The 20,807-nt window shown below is 54.4% G+C and overlaps 1 protein-coding gene across 1 annotated transcript in view; it reads right to left on the bottom strand.

Moving 5' to 3' along the window:
- Positions 1–20,807, bottom strand: part of LOC114512149 (selectin P) — a 35,871-nt gene that overhangs the window by 1,303 nt on the left and 13,761 nt on the right. Inside the window, exons 5-14 of the mRNA XM_036015313.1 lie at positions 20,436–20,621; positions 19,740–19,925; positions 16,452–16,637; positions 14,191–14,376; positions 10,806–10,991; positions 6,409–6,594; positions 5,371–5,580; positions 4,136–4,321; positions 2,954–3,073; positions 129–159 (exon numbers count right to left, since the gene is read on the bottom strand). Of these exons, the coding sequence (XP_035871206.1) occupies positions 129–159; positions 2,954–3,073; positions 4,136–4,321; positions 5,371–5,580; positions 6,409–6,594; positions 10,806–10,991; positions 14,191–14,376; positions 16,452–16,637; positions 19,740–19,925; positions 20,436–20,621 (1,663 nt within the window). The remainder of the gene's footprint in view (positions 1–128; positions 160–2,953; positions 3,074–4,135; positions 4,322–5,370; positions 5,581–6,408; positions 6,595–10,805; positions 10,992–14,190; positions 14,377–16,451; positions 16,638–19,739; positions 19,926–20,435; positions 20,622–20,807) is intronic.

Here is a 20,807-nt window from a genome sequence, read left to right as displayed (position 1 = left end):
CTTTGATTCAGAATTCAAAAGTTTTGCCACGAGGAGGGAGTGTTGTGTACAATCATCCTGACATGTTACGGTGAAATAGAAAGTCAGACTAGAACATTTAACTCAGGCATAAAACATTTCCTTCTTACCTGTGAGGGTTCAACGGGCTTTTCCCATCATCTGAAATAAGCAGGAGGACACAGATGATTGGTTTCAAAGGAGGAAACAAGGTGAGGGGGAAAGGTCATCTGGTCAAGGTGAAGGTGGGAGTTGTTGGGGAGAGCTGGTGGCAGACAGGTTTTCAGACGGACTTGTTAGAAGGGGCGGGGCGGGAGCCGTCTCTCCCCGAGCGGCAGGACCTGCCCGTTCCAGGCTAAACCAAGCATTTGCCCACGTAGCTCCAGGGCCCTCTCCTCCTCCCCTCGTCCCCGTCAGGGACGGCCTCCCCTCCCGCGTCTGCGGCCTGCCTGCCTTCAGCCCCTTGAGTGTTTGTGGGTGGTTGTTGAGATCACTGGCTCTCAGAACCCGTCTCCTTGGCACTCGCGGTGGGTCCCCTCTCGCTCGTCCTGTGTCGCACTCCCTCAGCCGTCGGTGGGCAAGTTAATTACATGAACGAGCCCACCTTGTCACTGTGGCAGTGACAGTCTCCCCTGCCCTGGTGACACATGTGATCAGGAGCCTCCTGTGTTAACCCTGACTGTGAACTCTGACCGTGGGAACCCAAGTCTCCGTAGCAGGCCTGTCGGTTGAAGCATCTCATTAGTTAGTTTTAAAATGTTAGGTCAAATGAAGGTGAACTAGTATGTTTAGTCCAGAGCACTGTTGAGCCTTGAATGTGAAAATGAACGTGCGTTCTGAACTTGCAAGAGAATACAGTAGGACGCATCGTCCTATTCTTTGACCACAGGATCCTAGGAAATTTAAAATCAAATGGGGAGAGGGCAAGGGAAAATCCTCACAAATAAATCTATTTTTTAATAAAGATTATTGGGGATTGCGTGGCTGCGGGTCCCTCTCCTTAGTTCAGAGGGATCCCTGGAAATGTCTCCAAACCTGAGGAAGAACTTGGGGGAAAGGCAGGGGGAGTTCGGTCCCCACGCGGGTATGGAGAACAGCTCTGGCCGGCCGCCTGCTGGGTTTGCCTGTGCAAGCCCGGAGGCAGCGCAGAGGGACCGGTGAGGGTCTCTGGTTTTCACACGGTGTTGCTCTGTGCCTACGGTCCCCCCGCCCACGCACCGGGGAGTCCGTGGGGGACCTTTGGACAGTGAGCCCCCACACGGTGACAGCCGTGTGGCCCGAGGGAGCGTGGGAGTAGTTGAGACTAGGAGGGGGAACTCCTCAGCTCCGGGAGAACCATGGCAGGTGCTTTGGACAGAGCCACTGCCGGTGGCCACCAGGGGCGGAGCGTTCGGACTCCTCCAACACCCCTGGTCGCTCCCCTTCCGGGAGGGAGGGTGAGGAGCCTCGCTGGCTGGTCAAAGGAAGTTTCTGAACTCAGGGACGGGCGGAGCCTCGGAGGCAGACAGACAAAGGCCGTTCTGACCCTGGAGAAATGGTTCCCTTCGCGCATGCCCAGGCCAGAGCTGGTTTCTGCAGAGGAGTCTGATGAACACGGTTTCCCTTGGAGGGTCTTCGTCCCTTTCGGTCCCTTCCGGTCCCTTCCCTGCTCAGGCCCTGCACTAACTCCACGGGTTTCCACGTGCACACACCCCCTCTCAGCTTCTCCCACCCAGGCGTGAGCAGGGCAGCGGCGCTTCCGACCTCCAGCTCCGAGTCTCACCTCCCCCACGACTCGGGGGCAGCAGACTGCCGAACACGGCCCTTCCCCGATGACGATGACGGGTTCGCCCTGTTCAGTCTCTCCCGCCTCGTCCCCTCTGCTGGAACTCGTTTTTACTGCCCCCTCTCCCCCCCACCCCGTGGCAAAATCCTTCTTTACTTTTCCAAGCTGAGCTTTAAAAGAGCCTTTCTGAATGATCAGTCTGGTTGTGATAGGGGCTTAAGACTTGGGAAAATTTAGCTTAAGATAAATAGTCATAAATCTAGCAAGTAATGTGTATGTTAAGTTTTTGTTTCAGTAACTACAGATCAGGCCCATCCTGGTGCCTGAGAATAAGCAGCTGACCTCCTGGAGAGGTCTGCACCAGGAAGAAGCAAGCGACTACCCTTCCCCCCTTGGAAGCAACTGTTGAATTTCAAAGGCTTTCGCTGACACCTTGTTTGCCCTCCCCCAACCCCCTTATAAAAGATCTGGCTGGGAAAGAAAGAGTAAGATGGTTTGTTAGGGTATGAACCAGCCATCTTCTCGGATCACCAGCCATCTGAATAAAGCGCCTATAAAAGATTCAATCACTGTCATTGCTTATTGGATTTGGTAGTGACAGGCAGCCCTAACGCCGGTGTCTTTTCCGGTTACAGTTGGGACCCCTCTGTTCCGTGTTCCAGTAACACTCAGGTTGCAGGCCTGTCCTGGCACAGTGCTACCTTCAGGAGCGGCACGGGTTTCCCTGGGGTGTCTCCCCGGTGGGTCACCAGGGACCATCGGTCTGGGTCCCGCTACCGAACACAGTAGATCAGGGATGACCAGGGCGTGAAGGAACAGGGAGGAGAGCGGAGGAGGAGAGAAGCAGGACGCTGTTTTATTAACTCGCTTTGCTGTGACTGACCTCCCCTGGACCAGAGGCCCCGATGCCGGTGTGCCTTTGGAGGGGCGGAATGCCGGAAAATTCAGATTTCTGAGCTCCTTCTCAGGTCCCCTGTGTGAGCATCTGTATTTCATTAGAAGTTCTTCATTTCTGAAAAGGGGATTCCCCCAGGCAGCCAGCTCTCAAGGTCACTTCTCTAGGCCTTGTTTTCTTCTAATGCAAATGTCTTCAACCGTGAACGGCTGAGGGTGTGCTTTCTCGGCCCCACCCCCCACCCCCTGCCTGTCACGTGAAAGAAGGAGGAAAGGAGAAGACTCTTTCCTAGTTACCTTTCTGCCTGCAGCGCCTTCTTAGCAGAGCCAGGAGGGTCCCACCGATCGCCAAGCCCGTGGCAGAGGCCACTGCGCCCCCGAAGTAAGTCAGAGCTTCCTGGACAGTCAGAGGCCCCGCTGCAAAGCAAACACACGCGTGTGCAAGACTTAGTGTGTACTGTGCAAAAGGCCACCCTCCCAGAAGCGTTCCCATGAATGCTAAGAGGTGCGATCCAGTAGGGTCACTTTGGAAGTCATAAACCACCTTTTATCCCTAACACTTAAATATCAAATGCAATTTTCTTTTTTGTTTTTTTAAAATTTTTTTAAAGATTTTATTTACTTATTTTTAGAGAGGGAAGGGAGGGAGAAAGAGACAGAGAGAAACATCAATGTGCGGTTGCTGGGGGTCGTGGCCTGCAACCCAGGCATGTGCTCTGACTGGGAATCGAACCTGCGATGCTTTGGTTCGAAGCCCGTGCTCAATCCACTGAGCTATGCCAGCCAGGGCTCAAATGCAATTTTCAAAGGAGTCAGGGTAAGGATGTGATAAAAGGAATTAAATGATTAAATGGTAGACACAAGGAATAGAGTTTTGGGCAAATAAAATAAACTGTGAGTAGCTTTTGTTGTAATCAAAAAATACAGCTATAGAACGAAAATTAATCATGATAAACTGTAGAGAAAAAAATTGAAAAAAAAGGATGGACGGATAAAATAAACCTTACAAACAGATGGAGCTTAATTAAGGAAGGTCTGTGGTATTTTCAGGTTTTAGAGGTACATGATAAGGTTCTCCTGAGACGAATTAGGAACCTGCATAAAAATAACCTTCAGTTTGAAACAATTTGAGACGAGATCGGGTGGTTCAGGGTGGCAAGGCCGTAGACAGTGGAGACCAGTTTGAAACTTCAAGGTGTATTCTCCCCCCCCTCCCAGATTATGAAGAAATGAGAGGACTCATTTCATAAATCTCAGCTGTGAAGAAGGGGTGGCAATTGTCTGCACAGGGTCATTGATTTTAGTCCCTTCTGCTCTGTATAAGGCAATTTCTTGCCTCGTTGATTCATTGCGAAACATTCATTAAGTGCAGGGAAAACCCAGTGACAGAAAGTGAGACCCACAGAGACACAGAGAAGAAACACTGATTTTGCTCTTTTCCATGGCGGCGTGGCTCCCTGCACCGCAGCACCGCCGTACCTTGGCAGGTGGGCACGGCCGTGGACCACTGGCCTGTGTGTAGGCACGCTGTCCTCGCCGAGCCAGCGAGCGGTTGTCCCTCTGGACAGTGGAAGGTGCAGGCTGACCCATAGCTGAACTGTCCCCAAGGGTCCGAGCAGTTCATCAGCAGCGGGTCCACAACGGGCAGCTCAGGGCACTTGACAGCTGCAGAAAAAGGGGGGAAAGGCGAATGCAGGAAAAACAAACGTGCACACAATGAAGCTGAGAGCGACTGGTTCCATCTGCATCCTGGCGGGCTCTGCAGCAGATGAGGCGGACTGCGCAAGGTCGGAGAGGGGAGGAGGCCCTCCGGCACGCAGGCTGGCGCCCCCGACATCGCACAGGCACCAGGGTTGCCACGGAGACCCAAGAACCGGGTGGGCACAGAGCAGCACCCAACACACGCCTGCTAACAGATCGATCGACCTTGCCTACAAAAACAATGCTATTGTTTTGCTTCTCAAAAGCGCTATTGTCCTAAATGTTGTTATTATTACAGTTGGCAATTAGCTGGCATGTCCACACCTGTTATTAAATATTGTTAAAATATTTAGTAAGCATTCGAGCACCACTGGACTCGGGAAGTTTGAAAGAGGTAGAGACCACCACCCTCTTGAAACTATTTTTTTTTCTGGGAACTTCAAGGTATGCACCCTAATTTGTGGGTAGGAAGCTAAAGCTCAAGAGATTAAATGCAACTCAAATGGACAGTGAGATGTAGGGACATTTACAAGACACTGTGCTGCGTGTGTTGTGTGGGGAGCAGAAAGACGGGGTGACATAGTGCTTCGTGCGTGGGGTGACAGCCCTCTGGGAGGTGCCGTGCATGGTGTGTCTTTTTGTTTAGGTTCGCATCATGCAAACATGGCATGTTCACCCTGTCACATAATTAGGGGAACTGCAGCTTGTATGTTGTCATTCATGGACCCGGTTTAAGTGTAGCATGCTTATTGTCCTGACACACTTTTGAACATTTACAAATGTTCCCTCCCTTGGGTCCGTGAGTACCAGGGCGTTAGCTTGTGACGACAGGAAGGCGGGAAGTGATGTGCTTGCCACAGGTGAGTTCTAACTGGGCCTGGGGTGGGCTTCGTGGAGGAGCTGACACGGGAAGTGGTCGCTGGGGCTGGATGGGATTTCAGCCGGCAGGCGCGGTGCCTAGCTAAGTGCCGGCTGGAAGTCGGCATCAGAACCGCCTGCCCAGCTCCCGGTACCTGTGCAGGCTGGCACCGCTGCTGTCCACCGTCCTGACGGCCTGCATCGGAGCTCCCTCTCTCCCCTGAGTGTGAACCCGGCTTGGCATCCGAAGGAACAGGTGGTGTCCGGCCCGAAGGCTGCCAGGCGGTGTCTGCAGGACACGGTGCCCTGCTCCGGAGTGACGAGGGCCGGGCATCGCACTGCTGGCGTGGGAGCCACCGCTGCCCCTGCCGTGAGAAAACATCTCCATGTGCAGAGGCTGCGATAGCCTCCGGCTGTCCTGGAACAGCGGCGTCCCCTCCTTCATACGGAAGGAAGCTCTAGCCATAGCTCCTTAAGGCAGTTGAGGAAAACTGCTCATCGCAGGTATGGGAAACGAGGTACGGGAAAGCGTTTGCCAGTGTCCTTGGAGAGAGTTCTCCAGGCTAGAACAAGAAACTGGAAGAGTGAGGTCACCGATGTTTAAAAAAAAAAAAAGAAAGAAAGCAGGAGAGTTGGTGTGGAGATACAGGAAATTTCGTAGGAAGCCAAATGGGCGTGGGCCAGTTGCCCATCCACCCCTGCCTTGTTGGGAGGGGGTGGTGTCCTCTGGCCAAAGGTCAGCATGAGATGTGACTCGTGAGTGACACCACTGGCTCCGCCATAGGCACGACACGCGGGAGAAAGATGGGCTCCGCACCCCCATCTCTTGATCGTAGGAGCCGGGTCAGTGACTCCGCCCCTGTGCTCTCTCTCCGCAATGAGGCGATGGAGACCAGTCCATCCACCCGATACAGCTCTTTGAGAGAGAGGCCGAAATCACGAAAAAAAATCTCTGCTTCAGAATCAGTGCACCTCTTATTCGCAAACATAAAAAGGTCCCGCCACCCCTTATGCGTTTCTAGATCTGAAACCTGGGTTCCCTAGACCCTATTTCAGAACAAGAAGTGGTGGTTTCATAGAAATCATAATACGAGGCGTCCCTGTTGCAGGGCGAGAGCTCTGTCAGGGTTTGCGACCTCGGAGGGAGGAGCTGCCGGGAGGGCCGCCCCAGTGAGCGTGTCTTAGGGTGTTACCTTCGCAGGTCGGCGGGGCTGCCGTCCATCTCCCAGACGCTGCGCATGTGACGCTGTCAGACCCCTCCAGCCGAAAGCCCTCGTGGCAGGAGAAGCGGCAGGTGGAGCCCACGTTGAATTCCCCGCGCGTGTCGGAACAATTCAGCCTGCCCCGCTCTGGGGCGAGTAGTTCTGGGCACCTGATGGCTGGAGAAGCAAAGCAAGAATGTCAAAATCTCCCAGTGCATTCGGAAGCTTTGTTGTGCACCAGGCCGCCCTTTCAGGCACTGGACACACAGTTATCGAGCGTGTTTTGCTAAGCGGCAGGCATCCCAGGACCAGGACGGAGAGGACAGGGCATCTACCACACGGGGCAGGCGGAGGGGGTGGGGGGCTCACAGAGAGGGGTGTGGGTGGAAGCCACAACGATGACGAAGTCCAGGATCGGGGCAGTGAGCCCGAGAACTCAGTCTCTTCTCCTCCCTGCACGGCTTCTCCTCCAGAGGCCGCAGAGCCTCCCTCGGCTCCCCCGATCCCGTCTGCACGGATGCAGTCCAGGATTTCCCTCCTGCCGAGGGGCCTTCCTCTCAGATAGCCTGCTGTCCCTGCAAGTCCCACACATCTGAAACCCCGGGACCATCTGTCCCAAGCGGTTTCCTCCCCTCGGGGCCTCGGGGCCCAGGCGACTTCTTTCCGCCGCAGCTCCAGGGGAGCTCGGACCCTCCTGCTGGAGCTCCATCAGCCAGCCCCTGGGGGTTCCCGGAACCGGCCTCGTGCGCTGTGGGCTCTGGTTCCCGGCTGACCCCGCCCCCCATGCCTTTCTGCCTCCGCAGGCTAGCACCCCACCAGTCCTCCGGGGTCCGGCTGACCACCGCAGCCTGAGGTCCCCTCCGAGCACATCGGCTTTTGGTTCGAATGCACGTCACGTGTCCTTTCTTCCCACTTCCACGAGACACAGAGCTCCCGAAACCCAGGAGCCATAAGCCCTCGCATGCCCCGCAATTCACAGGGCAGGGTTTCAAGCGCGTAGCCATTTGCCAAGTGTATGAAGACCTGAAATTTTAACTCACTAATCATTTACCACAAAAATTGGTTTTGTTTTTAAGCCTCACCTGAGGACATTTTTTATTAATTTTTTTAAGAGAGAGAGAGAAACACTCATGTGAGAGAGAAGCATTGACTGGTGGCCGTCTGCAATGGGAAATGAATCCACGCCCTGACCGGGAATTGAACCCATGACCTTTGGGTGTGGGACGACACCCACCCAACTTAGTCACACCGGCCAGGGCTCAAAAATTGCTTTTGTGAATTGTTGCAGTTACGTATTTCTCTCAGCATTATGTCTTTCTCCTCATTAAATTCTCTCACAGAAGGTTATTATTTAGCAACAAATACTGGGTTATTGGCAAACTGAATGACTATTCTTTCTCCACATTCAAGGCTATTCTGAAAAAAAATGGCTTGCTCATGTAAGGCCCATCTTGCTTAGCTTTCTTAAACAAACAAACAAACAAACAAACAAACACCTCTTGAAGTCCTATGTGCTACTGCATGGAAAAACGATACATTTGACTTTTATGACCCCGCTCACTTGTTTTGCGGTGACAGGCCCTTCACTGGAGAACTGTGTGTTGTCACTGTGTGAGTCCGCTGCACTAGCCACAGCGACACACCGAATTTCAGTTTAATGCCCTCAGGTTGTCCAGCAGCTGATAAATCCGTGTCTGGCCGATCAGTCCCTCTTACCAGGCATTTACTCAGTATATTTATTGGTGTCGGTCACAGAGGTTAAATCACCTGTGAACACCTGCAGATGACTCTGTCAGAATCCGCCAGGATTTTGTATTTAAGCCCAAGAAAATGCATGGTGCCAGGTGCCGAGAGCAGGGTCCCCACCAGCTCGTCTCCGTACTGTACCCCAGGGACCAGGGCTGGCACAGAGCAGGGGCTCCAGAATTATTTGCCAAGGGAGCTAGTAAGTTTCTGAGCGCACGGTACTGAGCCTTCTAACGAGTGTTTCTTACCCGGTTTGAACAGAGCAAGAGGAGTTACCGTCTTACAAGCGGCCCATGGTGTACGGGGGATGACTGCAGTATTCGGTCTACCTGGGGATGTGGCTTTGGTCTTGACTTTGTAAGTCTCTTCCTGCCGAGGTTACAGATACACCCTCCCGTATCTGTGAAGGACTCTGGACCCTCTCATGGAAAAATTATCTTTGTTCCACCCAAGGCCTCTCAATAGCTTTAAGAATTTAGCTTTGAATCGTGTAAGGAAGCAGGCTCTCCTGTCTGAGGGGACTCATTGCTTCCCTGGTCACTCTGCCTCTGCCCACTCGGTGGCCCCCGAGTCCCTCTGGTGCACCCTAGGATGCGGCGAACACCACGCGAAAACCGGGGCTCTGGGCCTGTGCCGGAGGGCTGCACGCTCCTGGACTCCAGCAAACGGGAGAGGAAGAACTGTTTGTGAAGATCTCTGGAACAGATTTGGAGAAGGAGGAAGAAACACAGGTATAAAGGCCAGAGAGAGCTCAAGGTCAGGCTCAGACACAGATGACAATGCCGAGTGCCCCGGTTGGCTGGAGCGGTGCCCAGGGCCAGGGCTGATGCCAGATGCGGGGCAGGGCTCCGCCCACAGGGTGGGAGGCTGGAGCCTCTTCCTGTGGAGAAAGGGGGGGCGGGAAGGGGTGTGGTGGGGTGCAGGGGCTTCAGAGGTTCCAGATACAACAACCATGTTGGCTGCGTATATGATTTAAAACTTCAGTGAGATAGTTCTCACAGGTTGGTTTTTTTATTGTTTGGCCTTAAAACAGAACATAGGAAAACAGAGTTCAAGATCAACGTTGATGGAATAAATAAATGAGTGAGAAGTAAGTGAATGGCAATGACCTGTCACCCGGCAGCTTGTAGCGTGTCCTTCTGACAGCAGGTGGCAGCATTTTATGTCCTTTAACCTGCAGCACCCTTGACCACCCAGAGGTCAATCAGGTGGTCCCCTCCTCTCCTTTCTGAATCAGGAACAATGCCCCCTGAGGGTGTGACGAGACTTTCTAAAATGGCACAGGACTTGGAGGGAGAATGACGGTGGTCTTCGGAGAGCAATCTATGCTCGTTCCACAAGGAAGAATAAACCGTATCTTAGCTGTATTTCATATAATGCTAATGACACATTCCTATCAACATATTCCCTCATCTGGTCACCAGGCACCGCTGTTTCCAAAGTTCATTTCAGCAGTCACAACTGCAGCCTGGGGCGTGAAAAAGGATACATGTATAAGCAACTGCCCCAGGGTGCAGAAACCCCACCACTGGGTGGCAGTGTAGGGTAGTGGTGAGGACACCAGCTCTATCGATGGGCGGACTAACCCTGGCTTGGGAGGCTGGCGCCATGCCCCCTAGCTGCGTGTCCTTCGCCTGCTATTTATTCTCTCAAGGCCTCAGTTTCTTCATCTTTAAGATGGGGATAAGAAGAACCATGGTATTCTTGCGTGGGTTGCATGTGGTCATGCATGTGAAATAGCCAGTGCTTACTACACAGGCGTTGAAGGTCACTGCTGGTCTCATTATCAGTGAGTACACTGAACCATAGATTGGTACAATGGTACCTTCCGAAGGTAAACATGACCTGTGGTTAGTCAATTCAGTAAATTCCCGTTTTAGAGTACACTATATACTAGGTGCTGTGTCCCCCAGATGTTTGGGGGAGACCAAAGACTGAGGGGGGGTTCCAGCCCCCACTTTTGACGACTTCACTAATGTCACCGTCCGTAGGGCTTGTGCTGGAGTCCCTCTTACCAGTAAATGATAAGCTCCGATTGGACAGATATTTGTCACCCAGCCACCTTCTCTGTCTGGTTGCTGCGGTGGACAGGAGGATGCAGAGGGTGCAGCTCCTGCCCTCACGGAGTCTGCACCCTCATGGGCATGGAGGGAGGGGAGAAGCACAGAGGAGTCAGACCGAGACCCTCCAGGGGCTCGGGCGCCGGGCTGTGCTGGGGAGAGGCGAGCGCAGGAGTGAGCCAGTGGCGCCTGCGGTAGACAAAGCCTTTGCAGGGAAGGAGAGGCCCCGTGCGGTGGCTGCGCCTCAGCGTTCTCCCACGCCTGAGTGGTGACCGGCTGCTCGCCCTCTCTGACCCTGTCTCCTCGTCTCTAAAACGGAGCTGATACTGCCCGCCCCCGTTATTTCCGAACCGTGGTAACCATCAATGCCACCGAGACCTGAGAACTCTTTAAAAAGCTGTGCAGTTGTCAGCTGAACTTACTAGCGTAAGGACAGAGAGGCGGGGGAGGGGACCTCCTTTGGGCCTAGACCGCCATGCCTGGGGGAGAGTGCGTGTCCTTTAGCTCAAGACAGTTTTCCACGAACCCCGTTCTATAGCGTTGCCTGAGAAGCCCTAAGAGCACACAGGCCACTGATCCTACCTTCACACGTCGGTGGGAAGCCTGTCCAGTGTCCAGATGCAGTGCAGTCCAGTCTTTGTAGTCCCGTGAGAGAGAATCCCTCATCACAGGTGAAGTGACAAGTGGACTTGTAAGTGGAATGTCCCAGAGGCTGGTCACAGGTCACCGTCCCATTCTTTGGGCTTGGCAGCGGTGTGCAGGTAACAGCTAAAGGGGCGTGGCAGAGGAGGAGAGAAGAGGCTGTTTTAGAACCCAGGAGTCCGACAGGTGTGTGTGTGTGTGTGTGTGTGTGTGTGCGCCCCAACACACACGGGCAGCGTTCGGCCAGAAAGGGCTGCATCTCCCGTCACAGGCCCTGGAACGCAGCAGCGGCTGCCGGCTGACCCACGCCCCGGTGCTTTGTCTGTGAAGACAGCGGTGCAGCTCGCTCCAGTGGCCCGTGTTGGGGCTGGAAGTGGCTGCTTCCTTAGCACTTTTTGCAGAAACGGACCTCTGACCTTGCCAGAAAACACTGGCAAGCGCCCGGAGATTGGAAAGTGGAGTAAAGTGCTTTCCTCTCCTTCCAACTGTCCTCGCCCCGCCCCAGGGGCAGGAAGGCCCTGCCCCCGTCACTCGCCAGCACCGCGTCTGGACAGCACACACTCCAGCCTCAGTTGCCCCATCTACGAAATGGGAAACGCAGTCAGTTGTATAAAAATAAGAGACAATTTACATCGCATATTAAACTGGGATGTAAAAATCGTGGACGTAAAGCGGACATTAATGTAAATGGCCATCTGCCAATGTCTCCCCACGGGCCTCATCCTGCAGTGACCAGTCTCAAATGACCCTACCTGTTTACTTGTGAAAAAAGGTTAAATTAGATTTCACTTTTTTTGTCACAGTTTATGCACGTAGAGCTTGAGGTACCAGGGGATTGGCTTGGGTTGGAGACCATGCTCTGTGACTTTTGGCAAGTCACTTAACCTCTCTGAGCCTTGATATCTTTACCTTTGCAATGTGGAGAATAGCATTCCATAGGCCCAGGGTTTCCCCAGGGACCCAAAGTGAAGATACCGCGTGCCAATGCTCATAGCCGGTGACATGCCGATGGCAAAAAATGAAGACCAAGAAACACACGGTTTAGGGTGTTTCTTCTTCCCTGTCTGACCCGAGCGAGCCGTGTGTGGCTGAATCTGAGACCGTGCTTCAACCACTGGCTCGAACTAGGTTTCGAGAACATTTTCTGTACCTTTCTCTTCCCTTCATCACTTCCCCTGTTTAACTACATCCTCCCCAATCTGATCAGCTTGCCCAAAGACCTCATTTTCCCTGCCTCTTGAAAAGTCTGTGCATTCAGGGCATGTGTGTGTGTTGGGTGGGGAGGTGTGGGGGGGGGGTGAGGAGGAGAGGAGAAAGGTCAGCGGCCTATAATCTGCAAGGACAAAGGGGGAGTCCATCTCCAGCTCTGTGGTGGCCTTGCCTCCCGACAGCTGGGGGGGCACACAGGGGTGGGAGGGGCACTGAAAAGGGAAATTGGTAACACCGTCTCAGAAGTGTTACAACAGCTAGTAGATTGCAAGCCTCCGGGTACCTTCCTGCCCAGCCCACATGTGGGTATTGTGCTGGGTGCTCACCCAGCAACAAGAGGAGAAAGTTCAGTCGGAGTAAACAAAGAACCAAAAGCAGAAGGGAACTAGCAGGTCACAGGAAGCCGCAGTGTGTGCCAGCCTCCTGGCAGTGAAACGCCCCCACGCAGGACAGTGTGGGGCAATGAATGGTAATCGGCCCCGCGAGGCCCAGGGCGGCCCGGAGGACTTCTGATCACTGCGGAACCCTCTCCAGGGTTCTTCCCAGTTCCTCCCCAAAGCTGTGGGGACCTGGTGACATGGCCAGGCTGCATGGTGGCCAGGAGAGGTGAGAGGCAAGGTCACACGCCTCACCCTGGCCCCCCCAGACCCAGCTGGGGATAGGCACCCGCCCCAGCTCCAGCGGCTGGCGGGCTCCCCGTGCCTGGGGGTGGGGTGGGGAAGGCCATCCGGTGCTGCTGGGTCCGTTCACTCATTCATTCACTCATTCGTTCTTCCACTTGTTTGCCGTTGCCCCCGCTTAACGGTAGAGAGAGAGAGAGAGAGTGAGTGTGTGTGTGTGTGTGTGCGTGCTGGTGTGTGACCTGAAGCGCAAGTGGTTTCCTCTCCATTAAAAACATGATCTGCCTGCGCTCGCTCAGCTGTTGAGAGCTCGTGCAAAGTGAAGGGAAAGGCCGACAGTGCAGACCCGTCTAGTGATCTTCTTGTTCAGCTTAATTTTTGTAAAGTTGTGTGAGCATCAGGACAACGCCGACGGCTTGGAGGGGACAGTGGGTAGGGAAAGTATCGGAGGAATTCATGAGAATGCCAAGAGTGTCTATTTTCAGGTGGCCATATTTTTAGGGGATTTTTATTTTCTCTATTTTCTTATCTGTAGCTTTTGTAGATGTAAATATTGCTTTTTTAAAAAGCAGCGTGTGCCCTAAATACAACTAAAACTTGGGCACGTTAGGGGATGATAAACACATACACCTGTCCTTCCGTTCCCCAACACAGGTGATCACAACCAGCTGTGTCGCGTACGACATGGACAGAACACGTCGGCTTTGTTTTTTATCGAGTACAATACAGACGGACATGCTTATGCTGGATACGCACTTTTTAAAGTCTTAACATTTTATAACCTTGCATTTCTGGATTAAATTTTTCCTCTTCTTTGTCTCCTCACTTTACCCTAAGTGTATTTCTGCAAACTTACGCCAGATTTGGAGGATGTTCGCAGCCAGGCACCTGTAAGTTTTGCCCCTCCCCATTCCACCACGAGACTTCCTAGGGGTGAAGGTCAGCCTTGGGACGGCCCTCCTTGGGCTACTTTTGTTCCCTGGCCTTCCTTCCAGGCACTAGTTTTAGCCAAGCGAGTGGTTGGTTGGCGGGGCCCACTCCCTTCGCCCACTGCCCAGCATCCTGCCCCTTGCACTGCCTGCCCAGCCCCTGGGGGCATCTATGGTCCGAATCACTGGGTTAGGGATAAAAGGGCGCATCCAGTTTTCAGTCCATCTCAGCTCTCTGGGTGCTACACAGTCCCCACCTCTAAAACAGAGCCTTTAGCTCTGGCTGGTGTAGCTCAGTGGAATGAGCGCGGGCTGAGAACCAAAGTGTCGCAGGTTCGACTCCCAGTCAGGGCACATGCCTGGGTTGCAGGCCATGACCCCCAGCGACTGCACATTGATGTTCCTCTCTCTCTCTCTCTTTCTCCCTCCCTTCCCTCTCTAAAAATAAATAAATAAAATCTTTAAAAAAAGAGTTCCCTTTATAAAAAAACAAAAAAACAAAAAAACAGAGCCTTTTAAATACAGCCCAAAATTCATTTCCCAGAAGCTGGGGAGAATGCGGCTCACCTCGGCACTCCGGAAGGCGCGCGCTCCAGGCCCCCGTTGCCAGGCACTGTAGCTCGCTGGCGCCCACCAGGGCTGAGCCTTCCTCACAGGCGAAGCTGCAGGTGGACTGGTACTGAAAGGCACCGAAGCGGTGGGCGCAGCTCATCCAGGCCCTGTCCGGAGCCCGCAGACCCTGGCACTGCAGAGCTGAGGGAGAAGATAGGAGGGAGTGAGGGAGCAGGACACAGGGGTATGCAAGCGCTCACCGATCCCACCCCTTCCCCCAATCGGGTGCCAAGAACAGGGATTCCGAATCTGTGGCGTTTAACCTGGAGGATGAGAAGAGTGGCATTTAATCACAATGGCGCGTGAAGGATTTTATGAGGAAAATGCTGAGCCATTGTTCAACATTTTGGCAATATGTGTGAATGATTTCAGAATATCATACTATTGGACCCAAGAATCTATGCTAAGTATAATCAACATGCATACGGGAAAAATCAATTCACTGATTTTTTAAAATTACCACATGATTTATAAGAGCAAAATATTGAGAACAAATGTTGGTGCCACTGAGCAGAGGCTGAAAATAAATGATGGTGGGTCCCTGAGAGGGACGCTGAGGGTCCCTGAAAACGACATTGTTCACCTTGAAAAGCTATGGAAAGCGTCTTACGGTGTGGTGGTAAGTCAGGGGGCAGAACGTAAATTGTATGACCTCATACACCGCCACCACCTCCTCCGTCGTGTAATACAGATGGTCATCCGTGGAGAGAGCACTCGGATTCTAGGTGTGTTAAGCCTTATCTTTGCATTGGGAATGAGGACTGTAGCCCCCTCAGGGAGTTAGACTCAAGTGCTTGGCACACCCTGTCTCTTGGGACCGTGATCAGAGGCTGCAGCCATGGCAGCGGTGGCAGCAGCGGTGACAGACAGCAGGAGTATCATTGAGTCCGGGCACCAGGTGCAGACCATGGCTGTCAGAGTAGAAACACCGGGGAGGATTGTCAAGGGGGCTCTTGAGACCACCTCTGTGGATGCCCACGAGAGCATCCAGCCATCTCTCCTGGGTGGTCTGCCTGCCTGGAGACAAGAGCGGCGCCCGTGAGCCCTTAAGAGCCCGCCCTCCGAAGCGTGTCCGCGGGCTCTCGCGTCTGTGTCTTTCAGACGGTGCGTGTGCTGAGCATCTGGCTGCTCTCACCGGCCTCACCTCCGTGGCGCACGGTCGTCTGTTTCCCCGCCGCCCCTCTGTTCCCCCAACTTTCACTGTGGTAAAATACACATGGGGTGCAATTTACCCTTCACCACCTACCCGTTCAGTGGTGTGCAGTGCGTTCCCACTCACCATAGCTGCCATTCAGCTCCGGAACCCTTCCGTCCTCTTAACCTGCTCGCCATACCAACCGCACAGTAACTACCCATCTACTGTTTCCCGGCCCCCGGCAATGACCCTTCCGCCTTCTGTCGATGACCCTGACGACTCCAAGTACCTCCTATAAGTGGAATCGTGCGGTATCTGTCCTTCGGTGACTTGCTTGTTTCCCTTAGCCTAACGCTCTTGAAGTTGACTCATGTTGTGGCGTGTGTCTGAATCTTTTCCATGTTAAGGCAGAATGCTGTTGCATCACATTTGTGCCACCTGCTGTTGACCCGCTCACCTGCTGCTGGGCCCTGGGCGGCGTCCGCAGTCTAACCGTGATGGTGTGCTGCGCACGCGGGTGCACTAACCCCGTTTCAGGACACTGGTTTCAAACCGCTGCCTTATTTTTCAATTGGACTCAGGGACTCGCGTGGGTTTCCCAGAGGTCCCTGCGCCAGCATTTGTGAAGCTCATCACGGTTTTAAGCTGGATTTGCACACGTTAACGGACAAGCACTAGCGGGCAGGCAAGGAAGGCAGGTGGAAGCTCTCCCGGGTCACAGAAGACACGGAGCCTCCAGGAGACCAAAGCGTGTTGCCAGGACGTGACAGGACTGGACTAAAGGCCTTGTCCGTTACCCCCCCGCCGTCCCACGCTGTTGTTCTCGCCCCGCTCCTTCCTCCCTACCTGCCTCCTTGGCGCCAACCCACCCCCTACGTGTCAATCAACACGCGTCATGAACACACTGTGCCTAGGACAGGCTTTGCTCCCCGTGTCCTCCCTGGTGCCCAGCACAAAGGGCCTGGCACACAGTAGGCTCTTCATGAGTGTCTGATGAATAAATGAATGACCTTGGCAAATGCAGACGCGGATGCCTTTACCAGGCTGAGTCGCACAGAGGAATGTTTTGATGCCATCGTACCTTGGCAGACTGGGGCTGGCGCTGTCCACTGCCCCGTGCCGGCACACCGAACCGTGTCGGCTCCGCTCAGCACGAAGCCGTCCGTACAGCGGAAGCTGCAGCTGGCGTTGTACTGGAATGGTCCTGCGGATGGGGAGCAGGCCACGCTTCCATTGGGGGGACTTGCCAGGGGCTCGCAGGCAACGGCTGAAAGGAGAAGGTCATGGGCTGAGACGGGGTAATGGGTGGCTTGGTTCCTTCTCAGAGAGCCCCTGGGAGAGGCTGCCTCTTTCTATCCACGTGGTCCGGATGTCCAGACCCGCTTTCCCAAAGGGAAACTGCCCAGAACACCGCCCCATGCCACCCTTTTCCTAGGTCACTCGCCTGCCCTTTCAGTTGTTGGGAACCGCCCTGCCTGGTTTCAGAAGCTGTAACCCCACCATGGCTAAGGCTGAATGGGTGACCTTGGGACCATAAGCCACTAAGGAGACAAAGCGTATGTCCCTGGCAGGGGCACCGCCTCGGCCCCTTTTACTTCACCCTACCTGGCCCCCAATGCATGATCACTTAGCCAATGATGGGTAAGATTCCTCAAGGGAGGGACGACCTAAGACAGGCACAATCATGGGGGTGGGGCCCAGGGAAGGACTTGGGGGGCTATAGCAAAAGGGGGTGATGAATTTTCACCCCTCAGCTTTGACAAAGTCCTCATTCTGTCTGCGAGAAGTCTCCTAATCTCCTGGTTGCCTTATTTCCCCTGCCTGACTTAAGCCTGAAACAATGACAGAGGGTGGTGCAGCCCTGTGCTGGAAAGGGCAGGTTCCCCTGGGTGATCAGGCCTAAGAAAGAGTATGTAAGATCCTGTGAAACCTGCTTTACTAAGAATGCTCTCAGTTTTCTGATAAGGGTCCGAGCAGGAAATGAGTTTGTTTCCCAAAGTTTTGTAGCCCTTTAGCTAACGGACCCTAATTCAGAATAAGCCCTCAGAGTTCTTTGTATGTTATCTATCGTTTGATCCTTACTGCCTGACAATGATTGATGGGCTTTACCCATATTCCTGTGCAAACTGAACCCAGTAAAAGCCCGTTGAGGAAAAGGCTCTTGGCCCTTCTCCTTTGGGAGATTGGCCACCTTTCCTCCCCAAGCAGATCATGTGCTGGTAGACTTATTCTCATTCGTGGTGGCTGGGGGTCGGGGGGGCTGGGCCTGCCGGTGGAGCCCCCCCGCCCCCATCTAATCTTGGCTTAGACTTCACTTTCTTTAAGAACCTCCTCTGCCTATCCCAACTCAGGGGTAGGAACCACACCCCCACCCCTGTGCTCCCACGGCCCCTGTTCCTGCCCTGTTCATATACTAGTGTGATTCTGCCCACACACTAGTGTGATTCTGCCCCTTGGAGCACAGTCTCCTGTGGCCTGGAGTCCGTCACTCTCCATCGTATCTCAGAGCCTTGCAGCGCCCGGTGCAGCCAAGGTGCTCTTGAAGCATGTGCCGGCATTATTTAGGGAAGGGTAGGTGTAGAACAGGCTGGACTTTTAGGAAAAAGCTGGAGTAGCATAGCTGATTGCCGATGCTGGGTTATCTCGCCCCAGGCGCTTTGTCTCTGGAATACAGGATGTCATCCTCATCAGCCTTCGGTTGCCAAGGGAGCGCAGCCCGACGTGAGTTCCTGAGCACAGCGAGGTCCCAAAGGACCTTAGTTCTGATAAGTCTGGTTTCCTCTCGCTCGTCCCTGATAAAGCATTTCATCTCTAGGCTGGCCGTTCCTGGTTTTCCGTTTGGTCTTTTTTTTTTTTTTTTCTGAAAGAACCACCCTTACACCCTGGGCTTAGACATCTGGTTTTCACGTGTAAGAACCAGAGACGCTGTAGGGTTTCTCTCTCATGTTACGGACCAGGAAAGGGAGGTTCAGCAAGTTTCAGCGACTTCCCTGGAGCCTCCTATCTAGACACTAGCAGAGCTGGCTTGCACCCGAGGTCTCGTAGGAATTCACTCAGCCAGCCTTTAATTCCCTGCAGCCCTGTTCTTCCTTCCTGCCTTGTCATCGGGGCGGGTGGGGGTGGGGGGGGCGCTGGCACAGAGTTCGCCTCTGCGGTGCTAGTTCACTGCCTGGCATTGCATCACAGCCTGTCTCTCAGTGCAGTGCCCCTTCTTCCTCTGTCACAGGCCACCTTCAAGGGCTATGACAAGTAATCTCCTTTTTTTTTTTTTTTTTTGTTCTAACAGCCACTGCTCTGACTCCCTGTCAAGCATAGGACATTGCCCCTTGTGTATGCCGGCAGGGCGGGAGGGAGAACAAGAGGCAGAGACTGAGGGGCTCAGCTCTGTGCGGGGTGCTTTATGCATGCCATTTAACTCCGTGCCTTTTATATGCTTCACCCTCACCAGAGCCCCTTGCAATTCTCAGCTCCTTTCGCAGATGAGAAAGCCATGCCTCCCGGGGGCTGGGCAGCTTGCCCAGCGCCAGAGCCTGGAGGAGGCGATCCTCCCACTGTGCTGGGCCTCCCTCCTGGGTGCATGGGGGCTGCCGGAGGAACATCCTACCCTCCAGGCTGGCAAGGGTGTGGTCCGCTGGGCGGGGCCGGGGCCGCAAAGTGTGTGCCAGCCCCTCTCTGGATAGCCAGGTCCCACTTGAATTTGTAGCTGGAACCACGTGAAGAGGCAGCCCGGGCGTGAGCGCAGTGCTCGGTTCCTTTGCCGGGGCTCCCGGAGCTGACATGGCCCAGCTGGAGAGAATGCCCAAGGACAGAGAGAGGCCTGAGGAGGGGGACGGGCCATGCCCACAGCTGGAGAGCCGCACAGAAGCACCTCGAAGGAGGGCTGGAGGGGTAGGAAGCTGTGAGGCTTAGGAGAGCCTAACGCTGTTGGTCCAGATGCAGAGTAACAGGCTGCAGGGTGACCCAAACCTCTTAAAAATCACAGACTCCAATGTCCTCTCTTCTCTCTCCCTTTGCACCCCTGTCCCAGGAGGCCTTCTGGTGTCTACCTACAGGTGCGGATGCCACCTGTTCCCCGCTCACGTGAAATCTATGAACGAGATCATTCTGACCCTACCTGAGGGCTGTGAGTTTGCGGGGAGGGAAGATTTTTTTTTAAGTTATACTTCTAGTAAACTCGGCCTCTTACTTTTCTAGGGCCCAGCGCTCTGTTCCTTCCCCTGGCTGCAGCCACGTGCTGCGGGGGAGATGGAAGGACAGTCAGGCTGTGGCCCCACGGGCCCGCTTCTCCGTAGCCGGCCAGGGTCCCCCGTACTCCGGGCCGGCACTGGGTGCAGTGGACATCGTACATGCCCCGCCGCCTGCGACTCACCTCTGCACACGGGGGGCGAGGCCGTCCACACCCCCGAGGCCGTGCACTGCACCAGCTCCGGCCCCACCAGGACGGATCCCTCTTCGCAGCTGAAGTTGCAGCTGGACTGGCCGGGGGGCGCACCCGCAGCGGGCAGGCAGCGCACGCTGCCTCGCTCGGGGGGCCGCAGCGGCGGGCACGGGGTGGCTGAAAACAAGCACAGGCCGTGGTGTGAGCCCCTGGGGAGCCGAGGAGGACACCGCAGCAGCGGGGTGCCTTCCCAGAGGGACAGGCAGGGCGATGGGCTCGGTGGTGGCTTAGGTGGTGTTTGTGTTAGCTGATTGGAAAGATCCAAGCACCCTTATTTTTCATTTACTTTTTTAGAGCAGCAAGGCCAAACGATCAAATTAATAATATTCACCCCCCAAGTCCTCCTTATCGCACTCTGTTCATGCTGCAATCAACAGAGGGAGAGAGGGCCCTCTGCAGTGTTTTTGCCTGAGCATCAAGGCTCAAGCGGATTGTCCCACTCTACAGGGGCAAAACACCACGGACATCAAGGCCAGGGTTACTCTGGCTGATGGGCAATAGCAATAACCAGAACTCCTCACCGACTGTAGGTCCTCATTGTTTACTATTCTTCTCAATGCGGAAAGCCCCTCCTCCCCTCTGAAGTTCAAGGTGTCGGTGAGGGCGGAAGGCATAGGATCTACGTACCCACACAGCGCGGGGGCTTGTTGGACCAGGTTCCGGAAGCCAAGCACTCCAGCTCTCGGGCTCCGTCCAGGGTGTACCCGTCGGCGCAGCGGAAGCTGCACTGTGAGTGGAAGGAGAAGTTTCCCAGGGGGTGGCTGCAGTTCATGAGCACGCGCTGGGGGAGCTCCAGGGCCCCGCACTCCCTGACTGCGGGGGGGGGGGGGGGGCGAGATAAGGATCTTTTCACTGTAGGCTTAAAGGCAAGGTCAGCTTTGCTGGACGCTGGGACTATTTGATTAACCCTCCTAACCCTGTCCCTCCACGCTCCTCACCCCACCGGGTCCTTTTAGTTCCTTTGTACGGGCTGCATGTGGGGAAACACCCATTCTTTCA

The sequence above is a fragment of the Phyllostomus discolor genome, chromosome 14 (assembly GCF_004126475.2).
Source record: "Phyllostomus discolor isolate MPI-MPIP mPhyDis1 chromosome 14, mPhyDis1.pri.v3, whole genome shotgun sequence".
NCBI classification, from domain to species: Eukaryota; Metazoa; Chordata; class Mammalia; order Chiroptera; family Phyllostomidae; genus Phyllostomus; species Phyllostomus discolor.
The sequence above is the reverse complement of the archived record's forward strand: the minus strand, read 5'-3'. Positions and strand labels throughout refer to the sequence as shown.